The 27,897-nt window shown below is 42.9% G+C and overlaps 1 protein-coding gene across 1 annotated transcript in view; it reads left to right on the plus strand.

Moving 5' to 3' along the window:
* Window positions 1–27,897, plus strand: part of LOC110374456 (probable E3 ubiquitin-protein ligase HERC2) — a 50,857-nt gene that overhangs the window by 15,613 nt on the left and 7,347 nt on the right. The window contains exons 36-87 of the mRNA XM_064034960.1: window positions 176–415; window positions 700–818; window positions 1,038–1,224; window positions 1,581–1,732; window positions 2,086–2,179; window positions 2,331–2,482; window positions 2,766–2,907; window positions 3,011–3,136; window positions 3,223–3,384; window positions 3,518–3,619; window positions 3,694–3,795; window positions 3,877–4,109; window positions 4,324–4,392; window positions 4,916–5,087; window positions 5,405–5,500; window positions 5,793–5,947; window positions 6,273–6,500; window positions 6,960–7,079; window positions 7,150–7,254; window positions 7,397–7,552; window positions 7,900–8,061; window positions 8,412–8,642; window positions 8,965–9,088; window positions 9,174–9,292; window positions 9,584–9,739; window positions 10,106–10,340; window positions 10,861–11,000; window positions 11,173–11,325; window positions 12,412–12,531; window positions 12,889–13,024; window positions 13,469–13,621; window positions 14,015–14,182; window positions 14,447–14,544; window positions 14,848–15,004; window positions 15,244–15,316; window positions 15,474–15,585; window positions 17,441–17,730; window positions 18,065–18,285; window positions 18,924–19,018; window positions 19,199–19,305; window positions 19,850–20,027; window positions 20,418–20,541; window positions 20,888–21,017; window positions 21,273–21,379; window positions 22,833–22,960; window positions 23,215–23,364; window positions 23,652–23,774; window positions 24,180–24,390; window positions 25,446–25,640; window positions 25,983–26,155; window positions 26,482–26,612; window positions 26,996–27,159. Of these exons, the coding sequence (XP_063891030.1) occupies window positions 176–415; window positions 700–818; window positions 1,038–1,224; window positions 1,581–1,732; window positions 2,086–2,179; window positions 2,331–2,482; window positions 2,766–2,907; window positions 3,011–3,136; window positions 3,223–3,384; window positions 3,518–3,619; window positions 3,694–3,795; window positions 3,877–4,109; window positions 4,324–4,392; window positions 4,916–5,087; window positions 5,405–5,500; window positions 5,793–5,947; window positions 6,273–6,500; window positions 6,960–7,079; window positions 7,150–7,254; window positions 7,397–7,552; window positions 7,900–8,061; window positions 8,412–8,642; window positions 8,965–9,088; window positions 9,174–9,292; window positions 9,584–9,739; window positions 10,106–10,340; window positions 10,861–11,000; window positions 11,173–11,325; window positions 12,412–12,531; window positions 12,889–13,024; window positions 13,469–13,621; window positions 14,015–14,182; window positions 14,447–14,544; window positions 14,848–15,004; window positions 15,244–15,316; window positions 15,474–15,585; window positions 17,441–17,730; window positions 18,065–18,285; window positions 18,924–19,018; window positions 19,199–19,305; window positions 19,850–20,027; window positions 20,418–20,541; window positions 20,888–21,017; window positions 21,273–21,379; window positions 22,833–22,960; window positions 23,215–23,364; window positions 23,652–23,774; window positions 24,180–24,390; window positions 25,446–25,640; window positions 25,983–26,155; window positions 26,482–26,612; window positions 26,996–27,159 (7,776 nt within the window). The remainder of the gene's footprint in view (window positions 1–175; window positions 416–699; window positions 819–1,037; window positions 1,225–1,580; window positions 1,733–2,085; window positions 2,180–2,330; window positions 2,483–2,765; window positions 2,908–3,010; window positions 3,137–3,222; window positions 3,385–3,517; window positions 3,620–3,693; window positions 3,796–3,876; window positions 4,110–4,323; window positions 4,393–4,915; window positions 5,088–5,404; window positions 5,501–5,792; window positions 5,948–6,272; window positions 6,501–6,959; window positions 7,080–7,149; window positions 7,255–7,396; window positions 7,553–7,899; window positions 8,062–8,411; window positions 8,643–8,964; window positions 9,089–9,173; window positions 9,293–9,583; window positions 9,740–10,105; window positions 10,341–10,860; window positions 11,001–11,172; window positions 11,326–12,411; window positions 12,532–12,888; window positions 13,025–13,468; window positions 13,622–14,014; window positions 14,183–14,446; window positions 14,545–14,847; window positions 15,005–15,243; window positions 15,317–15,473; window positions 15,586–17,440; window positions 17,731–18,064; window positions 18,286–18,923; window positions 19,019–19,198; window positions 19,306–19,849; window positions 20,028–20,417; window positions 20,542–20,887; window positions 21,018–21,272; window positions 21,380–22,832; window positions 22,961–23,214; window positions 23,365–23,651; window positions 23,775–24,179; window positions 24,391–25,445; window positions 25,641–25,982; window positions 26,156–26,481; window positions 26,613–26,995; window positions 27,160–27,897) is intronic.

The following is a 27,897-nucleotide window of genomic DNA, read 5'->3' on the forward strand; positions in this document are numbered from 1 at the left end:
CGAAGATTTTTTTTTATAATTCAGACAAATATATTGTTTTCCTCAAAAGTGTATACACATAAAAATTGCGCTAGAGTCTAAGCTGAGTTTTCCATCTCAATAATTGTAAGAAAATCACTCATACATAGAATTTCAAGCTGTCTCACTAATATTCTTCCAAATATTTCTTAACCAGCTGCAGTAGTAGACACCAGCGTAGAATGGTGGCCCGTAAGCGAAGTGCGAGCGGCCTGCACGGGGGCTATCCGAGCTCTCTGCGCCGGCGCGGGCGGCTCTCTCGCTTGTGTCGGTACTATCGCTCGACGTAACGTCGCCGCGTTACAACGGAGACTGTTGACGTTAGCTCATGCTCATTCTACGCCGCCTCCGACTGCGTTTGCCACGCATTATCATACGGCTCTGGCTTTGTTAAGAGGTAAGGAAATAAAAAATAGCATTAGGTAATATAGTTGTTGTGTATTAATATGACAGTCATTCGATGTGCCTTAATCGATATCGATACAACAGCCATTTGGTGGGCTTTAATCGTTATCGACAATTTGCCACCGACATCGATTAAGGAAATCTAAAACAACTTTTTTTATCATTGATGACTGTACATTGATATGACGGCCTATCAGTGTGCTTTATTGATATCGATAATGTTCTATCGGTATCGATAACCAATTGGAAGCTCATTGTATTTTTTTCTTCTTTCAGCAAGTGCACAAAGTTTAGAGATGCGTATATCTCTATGCACCGATTCGTGGTTCGAGCTCTGTTACAGTATTATATCCGCAGCGGATAAACCTATCACACAGGATCTCATTTATTTACAAGTCAGTATTTTATTCGGTTATACATATTTTACATACCTTACCTCTTACATGAGGATTTTAAAGTTTTTCTACTCTAGCCTAATTCCAAGTCGTGATTTCCACAAATCCACGCATTCGTGGCACGATAAAAAAACAAAATTAAAAACTCCATTCCACATTCAAATTGAACCGAGTTTGAATATGGAACACAACATACCCAACAGTCTACATCTCCCACAGATCCAATCTCTATGGCTTCTACGCCGCATTCTAGTAGAACATAACGGGCCTCCCGAATGGAGACGGACAGTTGGTGCTCAGTTGTTAGCGCTGATTGGTCGGCTGTGGCTCGAGACTCATTCGTGGGACCCGGCCTTGAAGCCGAATCACCAGGCTATTGGTAGCAATACTGATGAAGAGGAAGTTGGTAAGTAATTCATGGTTGAACTTCTGTAACACGCATAGCATTTATATGTACATATTTATAGATAGATATACTCTTTATTATGTACACCAATTTAAATACAAAAAATAAAACAAAATTAAAGATTTAAAAGTGGCATTTCTTATATTTGATCATGTTTTTTTGCATGTTGGGAAACTAATCCTACTAACTCTTTTTTATGAAAACCTAAACAGTATATTCGCGACTGATACCACAAGAAAATAACAAATAATTATACAATCCTTTAATTTCTCGATATCCATAAAATTTTACCTGACTTAATACCTACCATACAAATCCATAAAAAATCCCACGTTAAAACACGCTTCACACTTCAGACAACAGATGGCGTGCCCCAGCTACCGCTAGTTACACAGGATCGACGTGCGCAGCCTTAGTTCAGTTAGTGAGACAACTGCACTCAGCTGCGCAATGGCATACACCTATTACGACTTTGTTGTTAGACAAACTACAGTTAGCGGCGCAGACGGTAAGTTTTATGATGTTTTTCAGTGAAAACTATGTTGATACAAATTACTACATAGAATATCGATATTTCTTAAAATTTGTCTTCAGTTATGTGGGAATTGTATGTAGCAGCAATTAATGAAAGAAAGAAATCTCTAGAGTCGAGAAACCGTCGCTGTCGATGAATGAATCAATCAATATAATTATTTGCTAGAATATGGTACATTAGCGACAAAACACTATTGCTAATGATATGAAACTTGAATATCCTTCTTATTTTAAACTATGTTGTTTATTGTGTTTCTTTAAATATGTAGCTATTCTTTATGTATAATTGTATGGCAGAACATAAATAATTTTGACTTTTGTCAACAGGTGACAAGTGACTGGCATTGGTGGCCACATACTAGTCAAGACTTAACACAACTGATCAAGCCTACCCCACCCAGTCTGGAAAATTGTCTCATTGGTAAGCGACCATCAACTACACCCCAACAATCAAACAAAATTAACACTTACTACCTTAGTCATAAGGTTCATAATTACTTGTAACTACACCGCTGCAGTCAAACAAAATTGATCTTTATTCCTTAACTAACAAGGTTCATAATTGTTTGTAGCGGGTGCTCTCGGCGTGGTCGGCGGCGTCGAATGGCGTATAAGACTAGGTCAGAAGGTGACCGCTGGATCTCCGCCTCGAAATGCGATTGTCACACAACTGTCGCCCAGAGCCAAGATCACTTTAGTGCATGATGATAATACTACTACAAAGGTAGGTTTACTTGAGCATATTATTTTTATTTTTTATTTTTTTCTTCTAATAACATGTCCATTTATTTTTCACTAACCGTTTTCACGTCCCCTGGAAACTACGGCCCGTACCATGATAAAACTTAGCTTATGTTACACGAGAAGAGTGAAGCTTTCCAGCAGTGAAAGATTTTTTTTAATCGGTTCATTAGTGTCGGAGCCTTACTTCTAAAGACGTTGCCTTCCAATTCATTGCGCAGAACATTTATTCATTTGTTCTTAGTATTGTGATTTTGTCCTTTCAGACTGAACTAATCGGCATTCAGAGTGCGGAAAGCGATCGCCTTTCCCTGCCGCTAGGTGGCGGTGAGAGCGCTTTACGCGTCTGCGCAGCGTTATTAGGCGCTGGCCCACAAGCCTCTCCTATGCATCCACATCATTTACCTGGTAAGAATATTGTTTCCTTACTTTATACACCAAAACTGATTTGATATGTTTATTTATGGCTCCTCTAGAAACAAGTTCGTATTTATTTTGTATATTTTTTTAGCTGACATCGACGTTTACGGACTACGAAAGCAACAAATGGAACTTCTAACGCTATGCGCTGTACGTGGTCTATTGACCACAAGGACTAGATTGAGGAAGGTTTTGATGCAGCCACCAGACCACGCGGGTATGTTCCTTTTGCCTCCCATGTCACCCATATAACTTGTATTTTCAAAAACTCAATTTAAAATTATATCTATGTATCTCTTCCAGGTAATATAGACAGAGGAAACACCTTAGGTACAGAAGGAACATTACTAAGGAGGTTGCTAGCTCTAGCAACTCGGCCAAGTCCACTGGCCGCGTCCCATACACCGCGAGAACTTGAAGCGGCTGCCCTTACAATAGTACAGCAATTGGCTGCTCACGTGAATGGCAAGTTTTTTCTTCTTTTTCTTTTTGATATTCCAAATTTAAACTTTGAAAAAATTATCTTCATAATTTTGTTGTTATTCCAATTTTGAATTCGAGTGTCGTCATTTATTTTTTGTCGTGTTTTGTTCCACAGTAGAAGATAAAGACCATGAAACGCCGCCTGAAATGCCGATCATAGATAAAAGTAATGTTATGCAGATGTCTATGGGCCCGTCGACTAGCACTGCTTCTTTATGTAAGTACAATACAAAACTGGTAACTACATAATTGTTTGTGACAAATAGCATTATAATTTGTTTGTTTTTGCAGCAAGAAAAGATCTCAACACTTGGGCGAATTCCTCGCAAGTGCAGCAAGTCATTGAAATGGGTTTCTCTAGACACGCCGTCTACGGTGCTATTCAGGCTTTAGGTACTATACTAACCACCATACTATAACAAATACAAATCTTAACCCTCTTTCCTTAGCTATAAAGTTCAAAATTCCTTGCAGGTGGAACAACGCTACCCTCAGTAGAAGCATTAGTAGTATACTTATTAGAGTTACCTCAACACGGGATGGATGACTCAGTCTTCGAGGTCAGGCCTCAAAGTGCTAAACCTGAGAAGAAACAAACGCCCTACAGATGGCGCAGTTGTTTCAAGTCTGAGGAAGAGTATGCTCAATACTTGTCTGACGTCATCACTCCTGGGATGACAGTCCGATGCTGTAAGGCAGTCGAACCGGTAAGTAGGTTGTAGTGGGTTTTAAAAAGGTTGCTTTTGACGTTCTTTTTTTGAAATCCTTGTGCAAATACTGCCTATCCAAAATGCCTTTAATACCCAAAAAAATTAAAAAGTAGTAAGTTGTCCCCCCTTCATTAACTTCATGTAATAAGCTTCTTCAGTACGAACGCTTGCTTGTTTTTTTTTTTTGAGATTTCTGTGCGTATTTTTTCAGATCGGCTTAGGTGACGTGGGACAGGTACAAAAAGTTGAACGGGATATAAAACAAAATGTCTTCCTGCATGTAAGTATTCCCTCACTGTGCATAGTATACATTTATATTGTTATGCATAACTCACTTCATTAATTCATTTGTACTGTTATATTCACAAACCACATAACTTGTTCCTTTTCATCCTAACCTTTGAACCTTATTGATATCGAAATAAAGACCAAGTTATTAGAGCAGCACTATACTACACAATAAATTATATGATTTTAACACTAGCTCGTGCCAGCGGTTTCACCCGCATCCCGTGGGAACCTCGGCACGAACCCGGATCAAAATTGAATACTGAAAACTTTTTCAAATCGGACCAGTAGTTCCTGAGATTAGCGCGTTCAAACAAACAAACAAACTCTTCAGCTTTATAATATTAGTATAGATACCGGCTGATGCGGCTGAGCACCAGTGCTTTACAAGTGGCGACTGCCTATCTGACCTCCTCAACCCAGTTACCCGGGCAACTCAATACCTCTTGGTTAGATTGGTGTCAGACTTACTCCTACCTATACATAAATAACTAAAAAAATAATTCCTCACGCAGGTTGAATGGCGCAGCCTAGGCCGCGTGTTCGGCGTACGCGCAGTGAATGCCGAAGTGGTGTCAGGCTTGCCGCCATTCGCCGTGGGTGATCGAGTGCGAGTCCGCGCCGCTGTCACGCAGCCGCGGTACAAGTGGGGGTGTATCGATCATTCTAGCGTCGGAACTGTTACTTGTACGTGTTTTTAACAGTATTTTTTTTTACATTTTTACAAAATTATTGTTATTTTTTAAATATTTATATTTTAACTCATCTATTTTGAAAGATAGTTTTTTTTTTACAGATTTTTAGGTGATTAATGGTTTAGTCACGTCTCACTGTCATTGATGTGCATATACATACCTGTAATTGATTCATTTACACAGGCCCATCTTATGTAATGTACCTAATCCTGAAAAGTTATTGGTGTGCCTTACATAAATAAAAGTAACCCACGTTAAATAGACAATAGTGATCTGATCCCAAATTATGTAATTCTCGTTCTCTTGTAGCTATATCAAGCACTGGGCGGGATTTGACAGCTGATTTTCCTCAACAACCCGGATGGACTGGACAAGTTTGTGAAATGGAACTTGTTACTGATCAATGTAAGTACCAGTCGCATATACTTGAACTAATAATATTCGATATTTTAATTTATATGGCCATGCAGTGCAATGTGAAGCCGGTTATTCAAATTGGAACCCTAACAGTAAGACTTATGGTTAATTTTTCGAGTAGGTATAACTTATTGAGTATATGAGTTTTGGAGGAATTAAATTCGATATTTAAAATGTATGTCATTGCAAAATGTAAAAACTGTTTATCCAAATCAGAACTCTATTCGTAAGACTTAGGGTTCCTTTTCCTAGTAGACATTATCGAGTATTTGTCTTGTAGCGGAATGGGGTGAAAGTGCGGGTGGAACGGCAGTGGGTTGGCGCGGCGCTGTGCGAGCGGTGCGCGTCTCGTCGTGTCGACCGGGAGCTGGTGCTAGAAGACTGTTGGATTCACAGCCTGGGACTTATTGGCAGAGTTCTAGTGGGAATGGCCAGGTTAGTAATAGTGTAAGCTTTTGGTATCCAATTTGTAGGAGTCTTTAGACGACTCTTTACTTAGGACCTCTAAATTATGCTCATTGTGAAATACACTATAAAATAACTAACCCTTCAAATATAGAGAATCTTCTAAATGTCTAAGATTTATGATTTACAATTGAATTTACAGTTTTGGTGAGTTTCAAGAATTAATTCATTAGGTACATTAGGCCTTATTTCCTGCAGACAATCTATTGTAACTCCAACAAAATACATAAATCTACAGTCGCTATGAAAATCCTATACATATATTAACTAAGAAAACATAATTTTCCCACATCAGCACTGGATCCGCGTCGAAATGCGGAGCGGCGTTCGCATCCGTCGTCTCGGGCTAGGCGTGAGCAACGGCACCCACTGTCCCGCGGCCCTCGCAGTCCGGGCCGGAGCTACGTTCGACGACGCTGCGCTGGCGCCGCTAGCGGCCGTGCCCTGCGCCCCCGCGCCTCCGCCTAGAGATAGGACGCCTGTACATCTCACGCAGATACAGTTGCTGGCTGATTGTAAACAGGTTTGTGTCAATATATTGGTAGTTAATCCTTCTCGGGTGTGGTGTTAGCAACGGCACCCACAGTCCCGCGGCCCTCGCAGTCCGGGCCGGGACCACGTTCGACGACGTCGCGCTAGCTCCACTGGCGGCCGTGCCCTGCGCCCCCGCACCTCCTCCTAGAGATAGGACACCTGTACATCTCACGCAGATACAGTTGCTGGCTGATTGTAAACAGGTTTGTTGGCAATTTAAATGTAGACTTCAGGATTTTTTTTTAAGAATATTTTATTAGTATGAAACTCATGATCTTCGCTGCAATGTGCAATTTGTTCACTAGCATACGGCCTTTGTGTCTTTATACAGGAAAAAAATGGAAGGTGCGTTAATTATTAAGTAAGTTCTTCTCAGTAACTGAGAATACCGATATTTTAATATGGAGATTTTGCCTATGAATGAGACGAGCTATCATTTTTGTTACAGTATTATGCCTGTATTGAAATAGCAGTAAAACAAAGCCGCAACGTCAACGCCGATTGTCGCGTCCACGGCCTCTACATCACAGGTTTCAGACCAAACCCACTGTACACTGAAGTCTTACAGGTAAACATATAAAATTGGACTTTAACATCCTAGACGTAAGGATGAGTTTTGATTGTGTTTAATTTTGCAGAGCATGAACTTCGTAGCGGAAGATTGGATGGAGAAAGATAATACTCCTTCAGGGGCTGTGTCTGCGGATAATAATCCACCTTCTTTGCCTGTTGATTGCCCTAAAGTAAGTACATAGCAAACTAATACTCTATCATCCAGTCAGATAACTTTATAAAACTAATTTTACATTTCTATGAGACTTTACATTCTTAGTTTAGATGTGTTAAGCCATATGTGGTTCAATTTTATTGTTTTTTTTTTCTCAGGTATATGTATGGGGTCTTAACGATAAAGACCAACTAGGTGGTGTGAAGGGCTCTAAGGTGAAAGTACCGGTGTTCTCGCCCAGTCTCAGTGCGTATCGTCCCGTACACATAGCGGGCGGATCCAAGACGTTGTTTATTGTGTCACACGATGGAAAGGTAAGTTTGAACCTATACTTACCAGATGTTTCTGCTTTAACTTTCCTCTTAAATTATGTAACTGACAATTTTCTATTAAATAAGTTATTTTAAAACTAAAGTAACCATTTTCCGCTTACCAAAACTAAACCTTACCAAAAACTAAACTTATCACACTTTCCCCGCTTACTGAAAAATTGGGTATAATCATTAATTCAAATAACAGAAGTTTTATTCGAAACCGCTTCACTCTATCACCCAGCTACATTACTGGGAAAATAATGTCTTCCACGTTATATGCTTGATTTCAAATACAGATTCGAAGATGGCTCAAGAAGTTAATTTTATTTCCTACCTCTCTCCAACAGCTATACACCTGTGGTGAAGGTACAAACGGGCGTCTCGGCCTAGGCCACAGTAACAACGTGTCGAGTCCGCGCGCCAACCCTTACCTTTCTCACGTGTTGGTCCGACGCGTCGCCGTACATTCTGGAGGGAAACATGCGCTTGCGCTCACTGCTGATGGAAAGGTAAGAAATAAATCTTAACGTATCGATAATACATTTTTAGTTCATATATTTCTCAAAATGTAAGCTTTTTTGATACTTAAGTTAATTTGCTTTGGCATTGAAAAAAAAAAGACATTGAATCCGAGAAGCAGGCGCTTAATTTCCACGATAGAAATAGTTTACTTGCCAAGATTGTAGGTACATAAATAAGGGTACATAATAAGAAATAAATAAGGTAACATAAAATTTCTAGTATATCAAAAGCACTCCATGATATGTGCTATAATTTCTCCACATAAGAAATCTATATTTACTCCACCGGTTAGTAAAAATCAACCTTACCCACCAAGTAATACAGCATACTTTCCTAGGTTTACTCCTGGGGTGAAGGCGAAGACGGCAAACTTGGTCACGGCAACCGCATAACACTGGAAGTCCCTCGTCTCATAGAGACGTTAGCTGGTGAACGAGTGGTCGGCATTGCTTGTGGGTCCGCCCATAGCGCGTGTGTGACCGCCAGAGGACATTTGTATACGTGGGGCATGGGCGAGTACGGCAGGCTTGGACATGGAGATGATACTACGCAGTTGTATCCTAAAATGGTAAGTAGTTGTAACTTGCATTGTTACGGGAAGTAAATAAAAGGTAAAAATGTAAGCTTTAAGAAACTTCGCCATTAACAGTAAAGACTCAAATTCAAAGGTTTTTATTTCATTCGGACCGATTACAGGTTCTAACGAAACGTAAATAGCTAAGTGAAAGGTTCCAAAGAGTGGGTCCTATGGAGTATAATAACCTACAAGAAACTCCAAAGACACTCTTTGCGAATGATGAAAATTGCAGATTAGAGAAAACGGACTATTTTTGGAATTACAACATGTTTAAGATATCGATAAATAGTGTAATGTGTTATCGATATTTCAGGTGGAAGCCCTTTCAAACTTCCGAGTAGTACAAGTCGCTTGCGGTTCACGAGACGCTCAAACTTTGGCATTGACCGCTTGTGGCAAAGTGTTTTCTTGGGGCGATGGCGACTTTGGCAAATTGGGTACGTATTAATTCCAAAAGACATTGATATTTTTTTTCCTATTAATTGATAGATCTGAGACCTTATATGTTAATAATGTTTATAGGTCGTGGGGGGTCCGATGGATGCGCAGTGCCAATGAATATCGAAAGATTGAATACTCTTGGAGTAATTCAAGTTGAATGCGGTGCTCAATTCAGTCTAGCTTTGACTAGAGATGGAGAGGTATGTGCTAACATATTATTATTTTTTATTTATTCTTTTATTTCAGGCAACTAAAGCCATAAATAATACAACATACAAATACTTATAAACGAATACATTAAGATTATCACAATAAATACAAAACTGTAATATTTCACTTAAGTTACTGAAAATATGTACATACAAAATAAATAAAACTACTGCACAAATCGCTGTCGTCGTTCTTCGCTGACTGGTATCACGTAATTGAAAAAATCCTTGTTTTTTGATATTGGCTGTATTTATAAAGGTATTTTTTTGTTTTCTTCGTAGGTTTGGACGTGGGGCAAAGGTGACTACTTCCGATTAGGGCACGGATGTGACGCTCATGTACGGCGACCGACGATTGTGGAAGCGTTGCGAGGTCGCCGCGTTATACATGTGGCTGTTGGCGCCTTACATTGCCTTGCTGTTACTAGTGAACATCAGGTACGTATCACCTGTATATTACCTGCAAATCTAACAACTACAACCAAGCTTGGAGTTTTAGACAAATGTCCGATTCCTATAAAAAGACGTTGAATTTGTACCTTTGGTCCGTTTATTCTATTACCATTTTTTTAATCATTCAAATTATGCATAATGTGCATTTATGTAAAAAATATATTAAAATATCTAATGTCTGTAGAAAAACTGTTCAAACTGTTGTCCGAAAGCCAAACTCATATTGGTAACCTAACTATAGGAACATAATCATAGAACAATCAACCTTATCATCATTGCCTTAAAAACTATCGTAAAAGACCTTACATGAAAACTCATATGATAATTAGTTTAAATCTTTTTTCTTCTCAGGTGTGGGCATGGGGTGACAACGACCACGGCCAGCAAGGCAACGGCACTACCTGCGTCAACCGCCGCCCAGCCCTCGTAGCCGGGGTCGAAGGCGTACAAAGAGCGGCTGCCGGATCCTCACATTCAGCCGCCTGGTCGTTAAGACCAGCAGCTTTACAGACTGATGCTCAAGCGCCGCATATAGCACCTTTACCATTCCCGACGTTGAAGGACCCGTTGGGTGCGCAAAGTCTCGGTAAGTAGATTAACTTTTTGCGCAAATTCTTGAATATTTTGCACAAGCACGCACAGGCTCTTTACATTCTGCCGCCTGGTCGCTAAGACTGGCCAACTTGCAAACTGATGCTCAAGCGCCACATATAGCTCCTTTACCGTTCCCGACGTTGAAGGACCGATTGGGTGCACAAAGTCTTGGTAAGTAGAGTAACGTTTGCGCAAATTCTTGAATATTTTCACAAGCATGCACTCGCAAGCTCTTGACATTCAGCCGCCTGGTCGTTAAGACCAGCCGCCTTGCAGACCGACGCTCAAGCACCGCATATAGCACCATTACCGTTCCCGACGTTGAAAGACCCGTTGGGTGCACAAAGTCTTGGTAAGTTGAGTAACTTTTTGCGCAAACACTGAAATTTTAGCGCAATGTTGTCGAAAATATTGCGCAACTAATTTAATGGTAGATGACCATGTCTATTTTTAGTAATTTCTTGTATATATTCCATATCTTAAGATTCCTTATTGTTTCATGATCTCTAAAGGACTTTATTCGGAAGAAGCGGTAGTGGATGAGCCACAAGGATCAAGAGGGTCTTTGGCCGCTGCAGCGTTGGCTTTGGAACCACCTGTAGCCGCACAACATGCTCTGTCGTTGATCCTACTCGCTTTACATATAACACAGGTATGTGAAATTGAATTTTATAGTGGTGATACGAAAAAAGTATCGCTACTTTGTCACCATTCGATACTCGATCATTTTTGTTCGATACTGTGTCCCTATTAAGGGATAACTTTGCTTCGACGATTAAAAATACTATATTTGTGAGACTTATTCGAAATATTTCGTCATCTAGGCCCGCAACTTACTAGTAGAAGCCCTACGAGCTCATGAGGCGTGCTCAGCCGCCGTTCCCGTAGTGACAAACATCGATACTGAGGACGAAGACACGGAGGCCGACGCCCGCACTGGCGGGGGCGAAGCGCCCGCTGATAGAGCTACTTTACCGGTAAGTTATTTATCGGTAGAAGCCCTAAGTGCTCATGAGAGGTGTTCGGCTGTAGCTCCCGTAGTGACTAACATTGATACTGAGGACGAAGACACGGAGGCCGACGCCCGCACTGGAGGGGGCGAAGCGCCCGCTGATAGAGCTACTTTACCGGTAAGTTATTTATCGGTAGAAGCCCTAAGTGCTCATGAGAGGTGTTCGGCTGTAGCTCCCGTAGTGACTAACATCGATACTGAGGACGAAGACACGGAGGCCGACGCCCGCACTGGAGGGGGCGAAGCGCCCGCTGATAGAGCTACCTTACCGGTAAGTTATTTATCGGTAGAAGCCCTACGTGCTCACGAAGCGTGTTTGGGCGCTGTTCCCGTAGTGACTAACATCGATACTGAGGACGAAGACACGGAGGCCGACGCCCGCACTGGAGGGGGCGAAGCGCCCGCTGATAGAGCTACTTTACCGGTAAGTTATTTATCGGTAGAAGCCCTAAGTGCTCATGAGAGGTGTTCGGCCGCCGTTCCCGTAGTGACAAATATCGATACTGAGGACGAAGACACGGAGGCCGACGCCCGCACCGGAGGGGGCGAAGCGCCTGCTGACAGAGCTACCTTACCGGTAAGTTATTTATCGGTAGAAGCCCTACGTGCTCATGAGAGGTGTTCGGCTGTAGCTCCCGTAGTGACTAACATCGATACTGAGGACGAAGACACGGAGGCCGACGCCCGCACTGGAGGGGGCGAAGCACCCGCTGATAGAGCTACCTTACCGGTAAGTTTATTATTATTATTTCGAAAATAATGAATACAATATGTGGTATGTTCTTTAATACACACTCAGGAATAAAAACACAAAGAACATAGATAGTTTATGTACAACGGCGAGCTTAACCCAAAATTGGGTCCTCTTACAGCCAACCTTTAACCAATAGAGATATTCGATAGAGGTTTGCTAGTGATAACATCTATACTTACATTGTAAAGTAGGCAGAAGCTTGTATACTTTAATTGATATTATTGTGACGAAAATTATAATGTAGATTTTAATCATTATTCAGCATCGATATTAAAGTTGTAAACTTTTGTTAAGCAGAGCGGGGCCAGCAGTCCTCTAAGCGGTTCGATATCGTCTCGACATTCGGCTGTCATGTCATCGAGCGCTGTGTCCGTGGCTGCAGCGACCATGACAGTGCAACAAGCTGAAGCTCCTAAGGTAACTTTATCTTTAACATAACATGATATTTAATAATAAATATTTTTATTTCAGACCATGGTTCATATTTTTATATGCTTAGGTATTTTATGTATAACTTTTAAATTGCGATTTCCATACATTTAGGCCAATTTCACTGACATACAGCCGCTACGTCATCAGTCGTCCAAACATTTTTTGTTGTCAAACAATATTTTAGCGAAACCTACTTTTTAACACACTTATGCCCTTACTCTGGTAATCGGACGCTCATCTTGTTGGTGAACATGGGCCTTGCATGGATTTGATGTAGCTCGTGGAGCAATTTATAATCACACTTTTTGCATTAACATTATTAGTAACTCATTTTGTTAACAGCTGGTCCTAGACGAATTCACGTCACAACTCGGCGAGTCCGATGCGCGGGCGCTTGTTGATTTACTGAAATTAGCTGCAGCCGGTAGAATACCAGACTCCAATAACGCTGTTAAAATTATCACTGATGTTCTCATGGGTATGTATGCTTTTGCACATAATTTTATACAATCAATAAAACAAAAACTAAATAAGAATTTCCTGGACTTGGTATATAATAATAATATAGAATATTGGTATTGGAACTTGGTATATAGAATACATAGCATTCCTCAATTAAGTTTTTTTAAATATTTTTTTTTAAGTTGTCTTATTAGGCGCTTTGCACATATGTAGAGCTTCTTCTGCAGAAGCTTGAGATTTTTTCATACCTATTATCAAATGATTGCTTACTCATAGCAACTTTACCCTATAACTTTACCAACAATCAAATGCAATAAGGTCGAAATTCGTCGTGAACTGCAAAGGAAGAAGTCTTTATTGTTTTGACAGTTTCAAACGATTTTTTAAAACAAAGTAGGTAAGTAAATACATGTTATTGGCCGATAGTACAAGGCGCTTGAAACTATAATTGTGTCCCCAGCTCTCTGCGCCAGTAAGCCAGCCGTAGCCGACATGGTAGTAGAGGTATGCGTGTGTGAACTAGAAGAGGCTGCGGCGGGTGGGGGGAGGGCGCCTCCACAGCCCGTCACTGTTGACAGTCCGCATCCGTACGCTGATGATGCTGATATATCAGGTATGATAATAGGAAAAATATTGATTGTGTAATTTGCATAGCAGTGTTTCATCTGAGTCTCAAAAAATGCAGAAGAATGATGAAAATGCAGATGTATGATAGAAAATTCAGAAACTTTAAAATAAGGGATGCTCATATATCTTATTTATTAACTTAATTAACATGGATCAAATTCAAGATGTTATTTACTTCCTAGTTGTATATTACCGTTTCTTTCAACTGTGTCGATTTTTATTCGGGCACCATTGAATTAAGAAATATTAATCTTGTCAATTAATAATCTTGTCATCGATTAAAGGTGTTTGCACGGCATTTAACACTTAACTAGGTATATTGATACCTACAGCATCTTTATCCACTATGAAAAATCTTACATAAAAAATCTTTACCCAGGTGTAGTAAAAATCCCCGGCGCATCATCACTCCGAGTAGTATTCGAACAAGGATGCTCTACCGAACGTCGGAACGATCCGTTGACCATATCGGACAGTACGGGGCGGGTGTTAGCCACGCGATCCGGTCGGGAACCCACTGATTGGGCTCAGGAGATTATTGTTAACGGTAAGTGATTATAATTATAGATCACCTTCAATTATATAAGTTTTTCAGTCTACTATTGTCATGTAAAAATATTGTTTTCTTAAAAAGAGTGTCCATGTTGTCCAGTTTCTTCAAAGTTCTTCTCCATTGGACCTACTTTTTGGAGCTTTGCAACTAGTGTGAAGTTTCTTAAGGCCTTTTTGCAATAAATACATTTGACTTTTACTATCTAGACTTTTTTCTAACTTAATGAGTTATATTTGCAACTTTATTTCCTTGTATTAGGTGACGAATTACGTTGGAGATTCACAAGCGATGGTTCCGTCAACGGCTGGGGTTGGAGGTTCACTGCTCATCCTATGCTGCCTTCACACTCTATTACCGTAAATATTATCTTCATAGGAATTACAAATCATTCAAAAGTTATCCATATTTCAAGATCAACTTTTATAATGCTGCCTTCATTTTTTTTACCGACTTAAATTCAATAAAGAAGGTTCTCAGTTTGACCTGTACGTAAGTGTATATTTTATTTACTTTGATTATCCCGCGTTTGGCAACGCCGATTCTGATACGGTTTTCAGCATAGTATTAGTCAGACTTGGGAGAAGTTTTAAGAATATATATATTTTTTTAATTTTGTAAGATTTTCAGCCACTAATAATAATAACTTAATTTACAAACAGGATAGCGGTTCAGATCGCTACGTACTATCGTGTCCGTCAGTGGAGTTGGCGTGGCGTTTACTCGACGGCCCACTGCTAGCGGCGATATCAAACGACCACCAGTTGGCGCCGCGATTGGCTCAAGCGCTTGCTATATGTGCTCAAATGCCTACGTTATGTGAGTTTGCAAAGCTTTATTATAATTTATTCATTTTTTTATTGAGTAGGTTGAAGATTTCATCTTACTACACCTAGCAAGACCTGGTGTAAGAGCTCTCTCAAATTCCTTAAGAAGACGTCACCTCTGATGTGGAATCGTAACGACTGCTACTGAGTAGCATTATTAAGTAGCATTATTACAAAAAGTTTTTATTTTTTTTGGAGGGAAAATTTTACATATCTCCTACTTTTTTATAGCTTGGCGAGCTCGTGTATGGTGTGTCCGTCGTCTCCGCGGCGTGGTGTGCGGCGGCAGCGGCTGCGGCGCGGCGTGCGAGAGCAGCGCGTCGCCGCCCGCGCTGCACCACCTGCCGCAGCTGCTGCACGCGCAGTACGACCACGAGGAGCCGGCGCTGCGGACCGGCACTCACTTACTGCACACTCACCTGAAGGTGCGTGCCTATAGCATGGCGCCCGCGCGAGAGCAGCGCGTCGCCGCCCGCGCTGCACCACCTGCCGCAGCTGCTGCACGCGCAGTACGACCACGAGGAGCCGGCGCTGCGGACCGGCACTCACTTACTGCACACTCACTACCTGAAGGTACGTGCCTATAGCATGGCGCCCCGCGCGAGAGCAGCGCGTCGCCGCCCGCGCTGCACCACCTGCCGCAGCTGCTGCACGCGCAGTACGACCACGAGGAGCCGGCGCTGCGGACCGGCACTCACTTACTGCACACTCACTACCTGAAGGTACGTGCCTATAGCATGGCGCCCCGCGCGAGAGCAGCGCGTCGCCGCCCGCGCTGCACCACCTGCCGCAGCTGCTGCGCGCAGTACGACCACGAGGACCGGCGCTGCGGACCGGCACTCACTTACTGCACACTCACTACCTGAAGGTGCGTGCCTATGCATGGCGCCCGCGCGAGCAGCGCGTCGCCGCCCGCGCTGCACCACCTGCCGCAGCTGCTGCACGCGCAGTACGACCACGAGGAGCCGGCGCTGCGGACCGGCACTCACTTACTGCACACTCACTACCTGAAGGTACGTGCCTATAGCATGGCGCCCCGCGCGAGAGCAGCGCGTCGCCGCCCGCGCTGCACCACCTGCCGCAGCTGCTGCACGCGCAGTACGACCACGAGGACCGGCGCTGCGGACCGGCACTCACTTACTGCACACTCACTACCTGAAGGTACGTGCCTATAGCATGGCGCCCCGCGCGAGAGCAGCGCGTCGCCGCCCGCGCTGCACCACCTGCCGCAGCTGCTGCACGCGCAGTACGACCACGAGGAGCCGGCGCTGCGGACCGGCACTCACTTACTGCACACTCACTACCTGAAGGTACGTGCCTATAGCATGGCGCCCCGCGCGAGAGCAGCGTCGCCGCCCGCGCTGCACCACCTGCCGCAGCTGCTGCACGCGCAGTACGACCACGAGCCGGCGCTGCGGACCGGCACTCACTTACTGCACACTCACTACCTGAAGGTGCGTGCCTATAGCATGGCGCCCCGCGCGAGAGCGCGCGCGCCGCCCGCGCTGCACCACCTGCCGCAGCTGCTGCACGCGCAGTACGACCACGAGAGCCGGCGCTGCGGACCGGCACTCACTTACTGCACACTCACTACCTGAAGGTACGTGCCTATAGCATGGCGCCCCGCGCGAGAGCAGCGTCGCCGCCCGCGCTGCACCACCTGCCGCAGCTGCTGCACGCGCAGTACGACCACGAGGACCGGCGCTGCGGACCGGCACTCACTTACTGCACACTCACTACCTGAAGGTGCGTGCCTATAGCATGGCGCCCCGCGCGAGAGCAGCGCGTCGCCGCCCGCGCTGCACCACCTGCCGCAGCTGCTGCACGCGCAGTACGACCACGAGGAGCCGGCGCTGCGGACCGGCACTCACTTACTGCACACTCACTACCTGAAGGTACGTGCCTATAGCATGGCGCCCCGCGCGAGAGCAGCGCGTCGCCGCCCGCGCTGCACCACCTGCCGCAGCTGCTGCGCGCAGTACGACCACGAGGAGCCGGCGCTGCGGACCGGCACTCACTTACTGCACACTCACTACCTGAAGGTACGTGCCTATAGCATGGCGCCCCGCGCGAGAGCAGCGCGTCGCCGCCCGCGCTGCACCACCTGCCGCAGCTGCTGCACGCGCAGTACGACCACGAGGAGCCGGCGCTGCGGACCGGCACTCACTTACTGCACACTCACTACCTGAAGGTACGTGCCTATAGCATGGCGCCCCGCGTCTGGTGTGTCCGCCGTCTCCGGGGAGTAGCTTACTTGAATACCACATCCGATCTTTATTTTATCAGGAAAACTGTGGATACACGATTGCAAAGGCTTAACTTCAAACGCCCGTTTTTCTTTGGAAATATTATATGGCAATACCAAATCGAAAGTAACAGCGCTATTATATCATGCCTACATATATTTATGTATGTATTTTCTCTTCAGGAACTAGCGTGGCTCGCATGCGGTCTCCGCATGGACTCCCGCGTCTGCAGCGGGCCTGACTCCGCCCGGTGGGCGTGGTTTAAGAAGTACTGCCTCTGCGTCCGCACGGCCGACGCGCTCATACGTCGCACTCCCTTACCCACGCCGTTCCTAGCGGATGTGCGAAAGAGACTGGCAGATCTCGGAGTGTACAACACTGATGAAGCGACCAGTGACCCGCATTACGCGTGGGAGGATAATACGAAGTTCACTAAGCAACATGATGAACAGCTTCTGCATTGGGTTAACAAGTAAGTTGGAAATGAAATCAATCTCGGTTGTTTGTGTATTATGAAAAACCGTAGTCGATGGCAGAATGATTAGATGTCTTTAAAAAACGCTTAATTCGCTTGGATTTCCTTAATCTCTTTTAACTGACTTCAAAAAAGGAGGTTCTCAGTTTGATCTTCACGTATGTAACTTTGTGCGCGATTATATCATGGGTGGCTGAACCTTTTTTTTTATTTTACTGCTTTTTATTTTTGAAGACGGTTTTATTCTTTGAAGACGGTTTAAGTTTTTGAAAAAAATAAAATTGTGTGTTAAATCAATGTTTTACATTGTAACCATCAATATTTCTACCAGGCGTCCAGAAGACTGGTGCGGCTGGTGGGGCGGTGGCTCCCGCGGCTGCGCAGTATACGGCTGGGGGCACAACCACCGCGGTCAACTAGGCGGGGTCGAAGGAGCCAAAGTGCGGACACCTACACCTTGTTCAGCACTGGCCGCTTTGAACCCCGTGCAGTTGGTAGGAGGAGAACAGACCTTGTTCGCTGTCACGCCTGATGGAAAGGTCTATGCTACTGGTGAGTTTAGAGCAATCCTTGGAGTCACAACCTTCGAGGACAACTAGGCGGGGTCGAAGGAGCCAAAGTGCGGACACCTACGCCTTGTTCAGCACTGGCCGCTTTGAACCCCGTGCAGTTGGTAGGAGGAGAGCAGACCCTGTTCGCTGTCACGCCTGATGGAAAGGTCTATGCTACTGGTAAGTTAAAAATAAGATATTATTATTACGTCCTCTACTAACACTTCTTGGGAACGCAACCATCGCGGTTGGGTGGGGTTGAAGGAGCCAAAGTGCGGACACCTACGCCTTGCTCGGCACTGACCGCTTTGAATCCCGTGCAGTTAGTAGGAGGAGAACAGACCCTGTTCGCTGTTACGCCTGACGGAAAAGTCTATGCTACTGGTGAGATGTAAAAAAAAAACGTGTTTTTTCAATCATACCATTGACCAAAAAAACAATTGATCTGTTGACGTTGTGAACTTTATCAGCCTATAGGTACAAACATTGAGTTCTTAAAACCAGAAACATTTAATTTTTTCTTGAAACTTAGAGACATTTAATGATTACTTACTTAAGTCACTCCTTAGTGAGTGTGTCCATTAGTGAACGTCACTTTTTAATATAAAACAGTGAATGATGCTTTTTTGTTTGCAATAGGGTATGGTGCTGGTGGAAGATTGGGAATAGGCGGCATCGATTCCGTGTCACAACCAACACTACTGGCTTCTATACAACACGTCTTCATAACAAAGGTGAAATTATTATTTTTTGTAGTATCTATGTTTTAGATTCCTAGTATTGTATGTATTAATATGAGCCTTGATGCCTGAACGAAATGATATAAAAAAAATAAAGAGAAATTATTTTACTGCAATTGTTTCATGAAAATATTACGCGGATCCTTTAACAAATATCCTTATATTTATTGTCAGGTTGCTTGCAATTCGGGAGGTAAACATTGCCTAGCGCTGTCGGCTGATGGTGATGTCTACAGCTGGGGTGAGGGCGAAGATGGAAAACTGGGACATGGGAATAGAGTGTAAGTATACAAACGTTTGCCGTAGTTTATTTTGTTTCTTAAAATTATGGTCCTAGACTTTCTCTCAGATAGTTGATTTCAAAAAAATAGAATCATTTCAGTCTTCTTTTCTAAAAACTTCTCTATATTATATTTACATAGAGGATGTGCATTGAGCAAGCATGGTGATTACTCTTGTACTCCTTAGTGTGAAGATAAAAAGGTTGACTCCTAAAAATAAACACTGACAGCATGTTACATAACCAATACTGTTACTGTTACAGCCTTTTTATCGTCCCACTGCTGGGCACAGGCCTCCTCTCACACGGGGAAGGATTGAGCATTAATCACCACGCTTGCTCAATGCGGGTTGGTGATTTCAGACTAAATAGTCCAGGTTTCCTCAAGATGTTTTCCTTCACCTTTTTATCAGCCGTTGGTGTCCAAGATATACTTAGAAAGTACATACAAACTTAGAAAAGCTGCATTGGTACTTGCCTGAACCAATACCAATAATTTTTCCAAATTGTATATTTTAAATACTAAGAATGACAGCACTTTTCAGGAGCTACGACCGACCAAAGTTAATAACAGCCCTATCAGGGCTCGAAGTGGTAGCCATTGCTTGCGGCGGCGCGCACTCCGCCTGTTTGACCGCTAGAGGTCGCATATATACGTGGGGGAAGGGACGGTATGGCAGGCTGGGTCATGGAGATTCGGAAGATCAGCTTGTGCCTAAATTGGTAAGTAATTATGTAAAATAGTTGCAAAATTAGAGACGTCCAAAAGCCTTTCGAAATTCGCGTTTGTTTTAATCGCTCACATCTTTAGTCTGAGGTCGTAAATCTTTTACTAATAATTTTTGAAGTATTTTGAGGTTATTACAAAGGTCTAAGTGTTCTTTTTTAATGACTTGGAACTTGTTAAGAATGTAGAAGAGTTATTTATAAAAATGAATAAAAAAAAGGGATTAAAAAACTAAAAAGAACGCTAAATTTAGTTTTAAGTGAAGCTGATATAAGAGTGTCAAAAAGAAATACTACCTTCTCTAAGCTTGCTACCTGATTGTTCTAAGTGTCATATACTAACCTTGTAATCTAGTTTGGGAAATATAATATGCTTTTATATTCTAGGTTGACGCATTATCATCATACCGCGTGGTAGATGTCGCTTGTGGCTCAGGAGATGCGCAAACACTTTGCATCACTGACGACGACAATGTCTGGTCGTGGGGAGACGGTGACTATGGGAAACTAGGTAACATTAGAGCAACATATTTATAAATATTGATTGAATATTATAAATCTGATGAGTTTGTGCTGGAAAGTTGCTTATGTGAGGAACTACTGGGCAGATTTGAAAAAAAAATGTTGAATAGATAATAGACATAAAGAAAATTTGAGTTGTAAACGTGTTGTTTACAACCTATTCACAAAATAAATATCATATATCCCGCTTACAGACGAACTCTATAGGCAATGCGGAAATACGGAAAGCAGTTGAAACCACTGACGGAAGCTAGTATCAAGTTTATATTATTTTAATGTTAATAAAGTATGCAGTTTATTTTCTGTTACTTATATTAATATGAATATTCTTTTAGGTCGTGGCGGTTCAGAAGGCTGCAAGCTTCCGATGCGTATTGACTGCTTGAAAGGGCTTCGAGTCGTTAAAGTTGAATGTGGATCTCAATTCTCAGTTGCGTTATGTCAATGTGGAAGTGTTTACACATGGTAAGTTAAGGAAACTTCCTTGAGGTAACAAAATCACTGATATCTGTTAGCTGAAGCTACATATGTACAATTATCATCATTATCAATTGTACTCGTTTATCATAAATGGGAATATTATTATCTTGTTCTTTCCCTCGTACATTCTAGAAGGAACTAGTGTGCGATTAAGATCCATTATTACAATTTTCCTTTCTATGATTTTGACTTTGACTTTGATGAACTGGATTATAATGAACTGTATGTCTTATTACACAGGGGCAAGGGTGATTACCATAGGCTAGGTCACGGCAGCTACGAACATGTGCGAAGACCGATGCGGGTGACGGGCATGCAGGGGAAGACTATTGTGTCTATTGCTACGGGTTCGTACTATCCCTCCCTTATATACTTCCTAATGTACAACCCCATGTACTTCCATACATAATTCCTTATGTACTTTACCTATATGTATATTCCCTCATGTACTTCCCTTATTTACTTCCTTATGTTCTCGTGCTGTATTCTACCTACCCCATAAACACTTCTCAACTAAATGAATCATATTGGATGCAGGGGCTCACAACATTTTTTGAAAGCTGAAGCTGTGCAAATAAGGCATTTAATTCAATTTCTTATAGATAGTTCAACTCAGATTTGCGCGCGGCCCTATGTGTGCGTCGGCTTGTAAATATACAACTTTCGTTCGTGTGACAGTGACGTCGTCCGAGCATGACGTGTTCTTATCGCTTTTTGTTATGGGTACAGTCGTTTCCGAAAATGTCTAGTTCTTCACGGAGAAAATGTTTAAGGAGTCAGGTAGCGTTTCAAAAAATGAAACCACATTCAAACCACATTATTATTAATTTTACAGTTTATTCATTATTTTCTCATACGTTTTTTGAAATTGACATTGACAGTATCTAAGAAATAAATGAGGTGTATCTAAGATGAATTAAATACTCCTTATATATTTTCTAGCTCGGGGTACGCGGACAATAAATAAAAGTGAGGACTAAGAATGTAAAAAGACGTATAATAATGTAAAAAAATGTCTGGGGAATTTTAAAAAATTATATTGCTTCGCGTAATGTCGACCAAAATAAGACGGAAATAATGAAACTCATAAATGAACGTTTAAGTCAAATTGATGAAGGGATGTTGGGTAATACTTGTCGACATGTTCAAAAGAAAAAGAAGAATAGGTACTATACAATGATATTATAAAGAAGATACGCTACGTTCATACTAAGCGGCGTCCAAAAATTGTTGCGTTCTTATTACAAACGTACTTAAATGTCATTTTCAACTACGACTGCGACAGATAATTCGGAAAGTATGGTACAGAAAGAGATAGCTATTTGTAGTGAGTTGCGCTTGAAGTATAAGCAGACTAAAACAAATTACGACAATTGTCTGAATTCGTTCGCAACAATTTTTGCGTGCCCGTGCGATATCTACCTCTTTCTATTTATAATATCATTGGTACTATAGACATTTTGACATGGAGTCAAAATTTATAATTGACCTTGGTGAGAGTAGCGAATCCCAAAATTCATCATTTGATTTTTCAAGTAGCGATTCAGACTCATTATAAATAAATAAACATGAAATTACGTAATAACTGTTTTCCTTTAAACACCCGTATACAACCCCTAAATAACTGTATTGTACCCGACCGTACCTCTTGTCACGCACACAAAGTCACTGTATATGTACAAGGGTTACCCACACATGAGGCCGCGCGCAAGACTGAGCTGAACTTACTATAGAACGATGAAAGCCATAACAGTTTAGATTAATTTTCATCCAATCATTATATTTTTCGCCATTTGTTAGGGAGTCTCCACTGCGTCGCATGTACGGACAACGGCGAGGTGTACACGTGGGGTGACAATGACGAGGGACAGCTGGGAGACGGGACTACACTCGCTGCTCAAAGGCCTAGGCTTTTGATGGCTTTACAGGTAAAAAAATTACAGGATTTTTGTTCCATTTTATAGTCGATTCTTAAGCAACGCTTTTTTAAATTGCTAGGTATAATTTTTACATAGACTAGTCGTTCTCCTCAGAAATAAAATGTTCCTCTTTTCTCTTTGCTCTTGTAAAGTGTCTCGTAAAATTGAAATTTTGTTGCGTCAATTGAGTGCGGATCAGCATCCACAGTATATTTCATCGAAATTTCCTTTCAATGCAATATTCAATAACTCTTACTTTACAGGGCAAACGTGTCACAAAAGTGGCTTGCGGCAGTGCCCACACAGTGGCCTTATGTGTCGAAGCACCCCGCGCCCCCCGCGCCCCGCCCGCGCCGCCGCTCGAGTGCCATCTGCTGAGAGATCTAGCGCCGCAACTTATTTGTAATAGATTGGTATGTATCGAAATATTTGCTGGTCTTTTTTGCGGGTTTGCAACTTAATTGGTTAACAGTCATCATCTGCCTACCTAAGGGTCAGCATAAAGTCTAAGCGGTTGCAGCTGAGTACCAGTATTTTACATGGAGCGACTGTGCCTATCTGAACTCCTCAGTTGCAAGCTTATACCCTCTGGCAGTTAGATACTGTTGGGTTGTCAGACGTCCTGACTTCTGACTACCCGTAACGACTACCTAGTAAATATGTGATGCAATTGAAGTCTTAATAATGTTTATTGTTTCAGGTACTTCTTCATCAGTTCTCAGACCTGGTGTGTCCAAATCTGCCGCTGTTAATTCTAGACGGTCCCTTCGATCAGTTAAGGACTCTACTGTTCTATAGCGTTAAGGAAGCAGCATTTAGAAAGGTATACATTTTTTATTGCTATGTTGATTTAAAAAAACTTTAAACAATTCTGGCTTTTTAATGCTAAAATTTTTTAAAACGTTGTTCTTACTATGAGTCTAGCTGCTCCAATCTGTAAATCACAATCAACATTGAACCTTTTGGTTAGATAAAGTTTAAAACCTATAAAAACTTGACAGATGGTAGCTTTATTTACTCCCGTCCGTATAATAACTATTTTATATAACCATCTACCTAAAGAGATATCGCTAAAAGCGACAGAAGCCTCTTTAGGTACATTGTGTCGCGCATTGCGTCATCTAATCTTTTTATACAATAGTCTCTTTTGTACTAAATCATATTGATTTCATCTATCATGGACTCGTTTATGTACGCAATAATAACTAAATAACTTACTATATCTCAGGCAATAATGGCAACAATGGTCCGCGAACGCCAACACGGGCCTGTAGTAGAACTATCCCGCGTCGCCGCCCGTCGAGCCCGACGCGGTGGGTCAGGGCTAGCGGGGCCAGCGGGCATGCGCTCGGTGTTCGGGCAGATGGTGGCTCGCCTGCCCGCGCTCACGCAGGACGCACTCGCGCTGCCGCACCGCGTGTGGAAGGTCAAGTTTGTTGGTACGTATAGTGAACATAGCTCTGTGTGTTGGTGACGTCATGTGTCGGGGTGGGTCAGGGCTAGCCGGGCCGGCGGGCATGCGCTCGGTGTTCGGGCAGATGGTGGCTCGCCTGCCCGCGCTCACGCAGGACGCACTCGCGCTGCCACACCGCGTGTGGAAGGTCAAGTTTGTTGGTACGTATAGTGAACATAGCTCTGTGTGTTGGTGACGTCATGTGTCGGGGTGGGTCAGGGCTAGCCGGGCCGGCGGGCATGCGCTCGGTGTTCGGGCAGATGGTGGCTCGCCTGCCCGCGCTCACGCAGGACGCACTCGCGCTGCCACACCGCGTGTGGAAGGTCAAGTTTGTTGGTACGTATAGTGAACATAGCTCTGTGTGTTGGTGACGTCATGTGTCGGGGTGGGTCAGGGCTAGCCGGGCCGGCGGGCATGCGCTCGGTGTTCGGGCAGATGGTGGCTCGCCTGCCCGCGCTCACGCAGGACGCACTCGCGCTGCCACACCGCGTGTGGAAGGTCAAGTTTGTTGGTACGTATAGTGAACATAGCTCTGTGTGTTGGTGACGTCATGTGTCGGGGTGGGTCAGGGCTAGCCGGGCCGGCGGGCATGCGCTCGGTGTTCGGGCAGATGGTGGCTCGCCTGCCCGCGCTCACGCAGGACGCACTCGCGCTGCCACACCGCGTGTGGAAGGTCAAGTTTGTTGGTACGTATACTAAACAAAAACTAGGGTCTTTTCAGGTGCAATGTTCGGTGACAAGACTATATGGACTACAATAAAACTTATAGCGAGGCACATATGTCCCAGATAGCAGGAAAATTATATAGCCGCAAAAGGGGATGTCGCTAAAATTACCTCAAGTGGCAATGGATAAAAAGGCCTGCAGTGGGACACGAAGACACAAGTTAAAATAACTATTTTATGCTGCTTTTCAAGTGGTGTTATATACTTACCCTTTTTTTACTGTTTTTTTTTTTACAGTGTGACTTAGTAAAGCTGTGTGACGTAGTAAACCTGGGTACTAGAAACGAATATATATTCAAAATTTATTATTGACCAGGTGAGAGCGTGGACGACTGCGGCGGCGGCTACAGCGAGAGCATAGCGGAGATGTGCGAGGAGCTACAGAACGGGTCGCTGCCACTGCTGATGGCTACGCCGAATGGTCGCGGTGACGCGGGCGCATCGAGGGACGCGTTCCTACTCAACCCTACTGCTAATACTCCGCTTCATCTTAATTGTTTCCGATTTCTGGGTAAGTAAATATTTATTTTTATTTTTCTCTACTAATCATATAAAGCTGAATACTTTGTTTATTTCAACGTGATAATTTCAGGAACTACTAGACCAATTTGCAAAATGATAGCCCGTTTATCGAGGAAGACTATAGGTTCCTTAATATCTATATGCGCGGAGTAGTTCTCGCGGGACGCGGGTGAAACCGCTTGCGGAAGAATTGCTAGAAGATATTTGTAACAAGAAAAGAAACAATAAAACTAAAAAAGGAGTGCCCAGAGCAATTATGTGCTTAAATAGCAAATCACGATATTTTTCCTGTTTGTCTTTAAAAATATTACAAACCAAAACTTTAATACAGGTGTTCTAATGGGCATCGCAATTCGCACCGGGTCACCACTGTCCCTCTCCCTGGCTGAAGGTGTATGGCGTCAGTTGGCAGGACAGCCTCTACGACCACAAGACTTGGCTGAAGTGGACAAGGACTTCTTACCTGCTCTGCTGTGTATTAGGGATATGACGCCTCATAATAAGGTATGTTTAATTTATATAAAAAAATGTATTGACAGTGTTCGTTTTTAAATGACTTCAAAAAAGAAGATTCTCAGTTGTACCTCTGTGTATGGATTTCAGTGTAAGTATTTGTCAGACTTAGGAGAAGGTAGAGATTTCCTTCAAAAAGAACCTAAAGGAATCTTCAAAAGAAAGGACCTAAGGAAGTAAAAGCTTTTTCCTTCTTTAGGTATCTTCCATTTTTAATTTATTTTATGACTGGCAACAAATCTATGTCCTCCACTGTCATCTTCAACGTGGCACACAATGCCACGACATTCGACATTATAATGAATTTTTGTTGGCAGGAACTACAAAACCTCGAGCTTCCATTCTCAATACCATCGGCTGCAGGTCATGAAGTACCTCTCTCTACGAGGCACAAGAGAGTTACTCCTGACAATAAAGACGAATATGTGCAGTTGGCCCTACACTACAGGTGAGTTAACGTAATTAGTAGAAAATGGATTTTAGTATTGCTGTGAGGCGAAATTGGTAATATCGGAGAGCAAGAGCATGTTGGATGGCCGTCCCACATCTATTGGACTATGAAAGGAATAGAGAGTGCATCTGTGTCTGCGCAAATGTTTGTGCTGCATAATATATCCCGCAGCTGGCTGATCTCTTTATAGAGAACAGCCGACAATCGGTATAGTCGTTATAATATTGATAAGATCAGATGACATGTGCTTTTGGTCTACTTTGGGTAATTTTTTACACAATTTCTTCCTAAGACTTCTACATAGTTATCCTAATAAATACACCCTAAAATGTAGTATCACTTATTTATAAAAATACCTATACCTTATTTCTCTTCCCCAGGTTACACGAATTCGACGAGCAAGTCCGCGCGGTCCGCGACGGCATGTCCCGAGTAGTCCCGGCGCCGCTACTCGCGTTGTTCACGGCGGCTGACTTAGAGACTCTCGTGTGCGGCTCGCCTGATATCCCTGTACATTCGCTCAGGGCTTCTGCTACTTATAAAGGTAAATTAGTTATAAATTGTTGATGAATGTAGGTGAAGGAAAGTGTTCGAATCAATGAGTCTGCCACACTTATGGCGAAAAGTATTGTGTTTGAGATCATGAGAACGTGGTTTATATATGTAGTTAGATGCTTTATTTCACGAAAGGTGTGAATGCATGTGCAAGTTCATTTCACTTTACACTTGTAACGGAACGTTACATGATTTGTAAATGCTAGTCTTTGTTTGTGCGCGGATTAGGAACGCGCGGAATGAACGGAACGAAGGGTTTTGATCGATGCAGCGGCGGGCGTGAGTGCAGCGCCGCATTGACATTCGCTCGCTGGTCGCTTCTAGACTGGTGTGTGCGTTGACCTCCTACCAAATTCCGTCGTGGCAAGCGCCCTAGCAGACACGGCCGTTTAATTTTGAAAATTAATTTTATTAAATCAAGTGATTCAGTACATTTGTTGTGTGGAAATCCCGAATTAGGGTAAGTTTTGAATAGCACACGAATTCATATCATTCATGCAGTTATTTCCAGCTTTGTGCTTCACTTTGTCTTTATTTGCAGCTTTTCATATTTCAATTTGTATTTATGTGTACCGCTGTGCTTATTCTTGCCGTATTGCTAGTTTTAGATGGCTTAATCTACAAGTTATAGCTGGCAATAGTTAAGAAAAGCATTAGCAAATTACAAAAAATGTTGCGTCATTCTAAATTCGAAGTACCTTCAAGTGTTAATAATTTTTTCCAAATT

Source organism: Helicoverpa armigera, chromosome 5, assembly GCF_030705265.1.
Source record: "Helicoverpa armigera isolate CAAS_96S chromosome 5, ASM3070526v1, whole genome shotgun sequence".
NCBI lineage: Eukaryota > Metazoa > Arthropoda > Insecta > Lepidoptera > Noctuidae > Helicoverpa > Helicoverpa armigera.